The sequence below is a fragment of the Bidens hawaiensis genome, unplaced genomic scaffold (assembly GCF_021521415.1).
Source record: "Bidens hawaiensis isolate Kalapana, Puna unplaced genomic scaffold, B.hawaiensis_p1.1 tig00058942_1, whole genome shotgun sequence".
Lineage (NCBI taxonomy): Eukaryota > Viridiplantae > Streptophyta > Magnoliopsida > Asterales > Asteraceae > Bidens > Bidens hawaiensis.
In genome coordinates this window covers 74,726-80,973 of record NW_027506424.1, presented here as the reverse complement: position 1 = coordinate 80,973, position 6,248 = coordinate 74,726, and the positions used below count along the sequence as shown (strand labels likewise).

At 35.3% G+C, this 6,248-nt stretch overlaps 1 protein-coding gene across 1 annotated transcript; it reads left to right on the top strand.

Annotated features, from left to right (window-relative positions):
* Window positions 1-4,253: 4,253 nt before the first annotated feature.
* Window positions 4,254-6,248, top strand: LOC143617815 (reticulon-like protein B4). Its single transcript, XM_077090253.1, has 5 exons — window positions 4,254-4,514; window positions 5,229-5,409; window positions 5,495-5,636; window positions 5,712-5,781; window positions 5,858-6,248. Exons 1-5 carry the CDS (start codon window positions 4,289-4,291, stop codon window positions 6,022-6,024), a joined length of 786 nt encoding a protein of 261 aa, XP_076946368.1. The 5' UTR covers window positions 4,254-4,288; the 3' UTR covers window positions 6,025-6,248.

Genomic DNA, 6,248 nt, shown 5'->3' with positions numbered 1-6,248 from the left:
GGTTTATATCGGGAGGAACGTCCAAACCAACTCTTTAAATTAAATAGTTAGCCTAAATAAGAAAGCCACCGTTCTAAAAAATATTGTATTTGTATTTCCAATAAAAAGTGTTTTTGAATATTTGAAAAGAAAAAAAGATATTAGGAAGTAAAGATTGAAAAGTAGATGAAAAATACTTATACTTGAGATGGAGAAGTGACGATGGTGTGCCGTGGGGCAACCCCTCTGAAGAAAGGAAAAGAAGACTGGCTTCTCCTCGGTTTACAAAAAAGGTTAGAAAATTTGACTTGGTCAGACTTTATTGTCAGCGCAATAGGCATTACAAATTGCAACTATAGCTCAAAGCCTATTAACTAAATAAGTTTAGGTATTGATTATAGTTTAGTAGTGTTTTATTACTTTTATCCATAGTTATATTTCTGTAAGTAATAACTAATAAGCACTTACAGCAGATGTGCACGAAATTGGTTTTTTTTAACCGGTTTTAGGTTTTTTCAACAAAGTCAAGAACTGGATCGGGTGACAACCATTTCTAGGTATGACCGGTTCTTTTATCGGGATTTGACCGGTTTTAGCGGGGTTTTTATCGGTTTTTAATCAGGTCAGGTCATAGTTTGACCGGTTAGAGGTGGCACCAATTTTTGTATCCACGGGTCAGGTGGTGCGTGTTTGGTTTTGGGTGAGTCCGGATTGGTTTTATGCCCAAGTCTACTCGGATATGAGTAGGATCCATGAAAAGGGGTGACCTAACATTTATTTTAAGTGTCACGACCCCACATATGCTAAACGACATGATTCATGTGGCCCCCTTGAGAGCCAAAAATAATATTTTCCTTTAACCAATAAGAATACAAGATGTCTTTATTGCATTCTAATCCACCAAGTGAGAGCAAATGATGTGACTAGGAAACATCGCCCTACCATCCACAACTGTAAATAACACGTAAGATAAAGAACTTAACCATGCTCTCACTCTCACTTACACTCATGCTTTCGTACTTATTTTTTCAATAAAGTACCAGATACCGATTCTCATGCCGGAGCGTGGTCACATGCACAACCCCCATTATGTGGCCAAGACTCATGGTGCTCTATTTTGTAGGTTTGAAATTGACATTTACAAGGACTATTGATTAAGAGGATGAATTGTAGAAGTGTATAATTAAAATGGAACTTAAAAAAAAAACTAAATATTCTGTTTTTTTAAAGCCTAAATATTTTTACATCTATAAAAAGTAAAAATAAAATTTTCAAATATAAATACATAAATATGCACTTGCATAAAAGCTCCTGTTCGAAGAAAACATATTTTAAAAAACAAAAAAAATGTATATTTATATATAAACAAATATAATAAACCATAATAGTTATAAAATAACAAAAAATATAAAACTCATATTTAGTAGAAAAAAAGAAATATTCATATGAATTATAAGTTTATGAAAGTATAAAAAACCTCTCAAAGGTGTATTAACTAATGGCTGATGGATGATTTTAATGAGCTTGAACTAAAACTGATAAGTAATTAAATATATTGAACCAAATAGATAATTTTAAGAAATCACATAAACAAAACCGAAGTTCACTTTTAATTTCGAAAACATAGGTATGAAAATTTTGGTTTGATAATTGATATAGTTAATATTTGTGTTAAAGCTTTGTTGTAGGAAAAGATAATCTAAGGTTTCAAATGCATCATTGTGGGCCTATTTATAAAGGGATATGTTATCCACGCACCTTTTGGTTTCCACACACCCTACATACGATCGTATAGGGGCTATACTATCGTATGAAACCACATGTTAAAGAGGGTGTGGATTAGTCAAGAGTGTGTGAATAACCATAGCCTTTATAAATCTGGTTCAAAAGTATATTCTTTGAGAATGAATTTTCATTTTATTATTTATGATAACAAAAAAAGTATATACCAAAGCATAAAGTGAGAGATGCGTGTTTGTTTCGTCAAGGTTGACATACCACCACCTTAGTTTTCGTTTTCTTTCCAAAAGAAAAAATAGTTGATGGTGGTTTTATCATCCATGGCATACACCCCTCCTCTCTTTGATCTCACATAAAAACACATGAGTCAAAATTTATGTAAATCTGACATCTCGTACCAACCGATATTGTTTTGGGTTGTTCGAATGGAAAATTCAATGTTCACCCATCATGGACTGCTCCTCCTCAAACATGTTTAACAGTGAAGTTTTCTCATCAACATCAAATACATCCGAAATGAGCTTGCTAATATTTGAGGTGATTCATTCCTTATAACCAAATATCTCTCGTGTGGATGGAATGAAAAAGAAACAATGTCAGCTTTTAATAAGCTGTTAAGAGTATATATGACGATTAATTGATGCAAGGCTCGTGCTTTCATTTAGCTATAATGAAAAACTCATAACTTAGTTCTCACTTTTTTTTTTTTACCTAAAGTGTCACACTTATCTTTATATGATGGTACAATTTTGTTCTCTTTATCATCTATACGTATATGTGAAGACATATGCAAAGTCATTTTTATGTTAAGCATGGTATATGAATATGATAGAATCGGACAAGTCAAATGTGTGGTGAGAATTACTAAATCGGATGAGTGTCTTGAATCTTTGTATCCAGAACTTACAAGTACATGGAAGGCAGCAAAAGTTTTGTACATAACAATTGAATAGAGGTGTAAATACCGGTTAACCAGTTTTGTACATATCAATTGTGAACCATAACCAATTTTGGTTTCGGTTCGATTAACCTATTTATATTTGCACCTACAAATTCTAATTATGTGTTAGAGCCTTAGAGGTGCACAAAACAAGTATAGTTGGGTATTTGACCGGGTTCTTCAGGTTGGGTTTTAACAGGGTATTTGGGTTCCGGGTACGACTCCGGAGAGAGATCTAATACCAAGTCGTACCCGCGGGTCAGGTATATGGGTAGGAATCAGTTCCGGGTAGGAATCGGTTTCCGGTACAAGTCAAAACCGGGTCAGGGTAGGAACCGGTTCCCGGTATAATCGGGTATTTGACCGGGTTTTTCGGGTTTTGGGTAGAGTAGGGTCGGGTTTTGACTGTGTATTTTCGGTTTTGGTTCCACTGGGTCCGGGTCTGTTCAGGTTCCAGGTACGACTTTGAGGAGAAATGCTGAGGTCCTACCCGCGGATAGGGTTACGGGTAGGAACTGGTTCCGGGTCGGGTCCGGAACCAGGTGTTTTGTGCACCTCTAGAACTAGGGCCGTCCAAATCGCTCGACGCTCGAACTCGCTCGCCGCTCGCTCGGAATTTGCTCGGAAAATGTCACTCGTTTTTTCGCTCGATTGTGAACGAGCCGCTCTGCTCGGTTCGGTTTGTAAACGAGCCAAGCAACGAGCAAAGGTCTGTTCGGTTCGGTTCGGTTCGGCTCGAATATTTTTAATTTATTTTATATATAATTATATATTAACAAATATATAGATATATAGACAATACACATAAAATATAAGTATACATTTTTAAACCCTTTTTAAAATTTTCCCATTTTGTTAATTTTGTAGTTTTATTAGTTCGATTCAAGTTTTCAGAATACTAAAAATTTGTTTACATGTTCATTATATCTCACTTCAAACTTTTTTCTCATAAAAATTTACAACCTATTATACGTTTGTGTAAAAAATACTAATTTGTCTACAAAAATATATTATTTGCAGCCTTCAAACTTGTTTCTTATTATTTCATTCTTTTTTTTAATAATTAATCTTCAACTATTAAATGTTTAGATTACATCGAAATAGAAGGCAAGCAGACAAAAAGCTGCGCGTTCCGCTACCCCTTATTGAAAATTTTAAGGTGAAAAAGAAATAAAAAATCCTTGAAATCACTCGATGTTTGATTGAAAAATGCTCAGTTCGATTTTGACTCGTTTCGTTTTTCGCTCGGTTCGAATTTCAGTCGTTCGGTTCGGTTCGGCTCGGCTCGTGAACAACCCTATCTAGAACCGGGTATTGTGTACAGTACATGTCCAGAAATCGATATGTAGGCTTTATAGCCCATCACAAAACATAACCATGACGGCCCAACTAAAAAACCCCATTAACAACCCTAACGTCGTCAATTCAAACGGACTTCCCGCTCCTCCTTTTCTCTCACATTGATTCCCGTGTAAACTAAAGCCCCCAGCTTCGTCCACCCGAGCCTCACCTTCGTCCCCAAACCTCCCTCCAAACCTAAAGATTTTTATACACACACACAAACCGAAGTTTATTCAAACAGTTTATTATTATTCATCTCAATATCCGGCGCCGAATCCGATCTAAACAATGGCCGATAACGTCGCCGGAGAACACGAGCACGAGTCTTCGTTCGTTGAATCCGTGAAGGAGAAGATCGCTGAGACGTTTCACAAGGAGGATTCTCCGTCGTCGGATTCTGACAGTGATGAGAAGAAGAAGAAGAAGAGTTCGCCGGTGGAAGAAGTTAAGGAGAAGATTTATCGGATGTTTGGAAGAGAGAGGCCTGTGCACAAGGTGTTAGGTGGCGGTAAAGGTATCATTAATAATTATATGTTTTGATTTGGGTATAAGTTGTGGATTGGTGGATTAATGAGATCTGTAGTATTTGATTTATAATTAGTTACGTTGACCGATAGTCTAGGGTTACTGTGATGTAGATCTGAAATAATTTTAATTTGATTTTGTATTTAACTGGTAGTGTGTGCTAAATGTGTATTGATCTATTGAAATAACTGTATTTGATTTTAGTCAGCTTGTAAGAATATATCAACATGATGTTTTCAGGTGTGCAGTGTGCTAGGTTTTTTGCATTTTGAATTTGAGCTTTTTTTTAATTTATTCAAACATGTTAGTTTGTATTTAATTTTATAAAATGATTGATAAAAGATATGGTTTATTTCTATAATGAATATATGGTTATACAATGTTTTCAGGTGTGCTAGGTTTTTGCATTTTTAATTTGAGCTGTTTTTCTATTTTATTCAAACATTTGTGTTTAATTTTATAATGTGACAAAAGGTATGGTTTATTTCTATAATAAGGTCAAACTGTAAGGTGTCAAAAGTTGAAATATTAAGTCGGCTGAGCATCCTGATTTACTTGAGTGTGGTAGTTCAACTTCAGCTTGTTTTAACAGTTTATGGAAGCTAGATTAAACTTTTTGATGTAACATTGATGTTGTTTACTAAAGTGAGAAGCTTTTAAGTTGTTATGTGGTATCTTATGCATTTGTAATCTTTTGTGACAGCTGCTGATATTTTTCTATGGAAGAACAAGAAGGTATCTGCTGGTGTTCTTGGGTTTGCCACTTTAATTTGGGTTCTTTTTGAGTTGGTTGAGTATCACTTGCTTACGCTAGTATGCCATACTCTAATACTCGCACTGGCGGGTCTTTTCTTGTGGTCTAATGCAGCCAGCTTCATCAACAAGTAATCTACTACAGTTCTCTTTCCGTTTAATTTATCGTATTTTTAACTCATTTCTGCTTCTAACTGACCTCCATATTATTATTAGATCTGCTCCTCGATTCCCAGAAGTCGCTCTACCAGAAGATATTGCTCTTGCTGTGGCCTCTGCCTTCAGGACCGAAATCAACCAAGCTTTAGCGATTCTTAGAAACATTGCTTCAGGCAAAGATTTGAAGAAGTTTCTTGCTGTATGTCTAGATTTTACGTATATGTATAATATTATAATATGTTTTTACCTTTAATAAACTGGTTACTTCTGTTAGGTGATTGCTGGTTTATGGGCCCTATCTATTTTAGGAAGCTGCTGGAATTTCTTGACCTTGTTATACACAAGTAAGATACTTTATTTGTTTTTCTATTGTAAATATTTACAATTATTGCCTTTATGGATCATGTATTTTTTTTCCAGTCTTTGTGTTGCTGCACACGGTGCCTTATCTATATGATAGATATGAGGACAAAGTTGATGCCTTTGCTGAGAAGGCAGAGGCTGAGATCAAGAAGCAGTATGCAGTTTTTAATGTTAAGGTTTTGAGCAAGATTCCTGTCGGGGCATTGAAGCAAAAGTTTGCTTAAAGATGATCTACTAGGCTACTAGTTTCAGGTGATTGTGACGGGTTGCTGTTTTCGACTTGTTTGTTATATTTTATAAACTAGAAGCTGTTTATTTCATTGGTTCGCTGATACGTTTAGGTGAATCAGTGTTAATTTAAACGTGTTTGGTAGTCATGTGATGGAGTTTTAGACATTTGAATTCCCTTTTATACTGGTTATTAATGGAAAGGGATATAATTTTGTTT

Coding starts and splice junctions, on each gene's coding strand:
- LOC143617815 (XM_077090253.1), top strand. CDS start 4,289: ATGGCCGATAACGTCGCCGGAGAACACGAGCACGAGTCTTCGTTCGTT. Junction 5,410..5,494: donor GCAGCCAGCTTCATCAACAA/GTAATCTACTAC, acceptor TATTATTATTAG/ATCTGCTCCTCGATTCCCAG. Junction 5,637..5,711: donor ATTTGAAGAAGTTTCTTGCT/GTATGTCTAGAT, acceptor TACTTCTGTTAG/GTGATTGCTGGTTTATGGGC.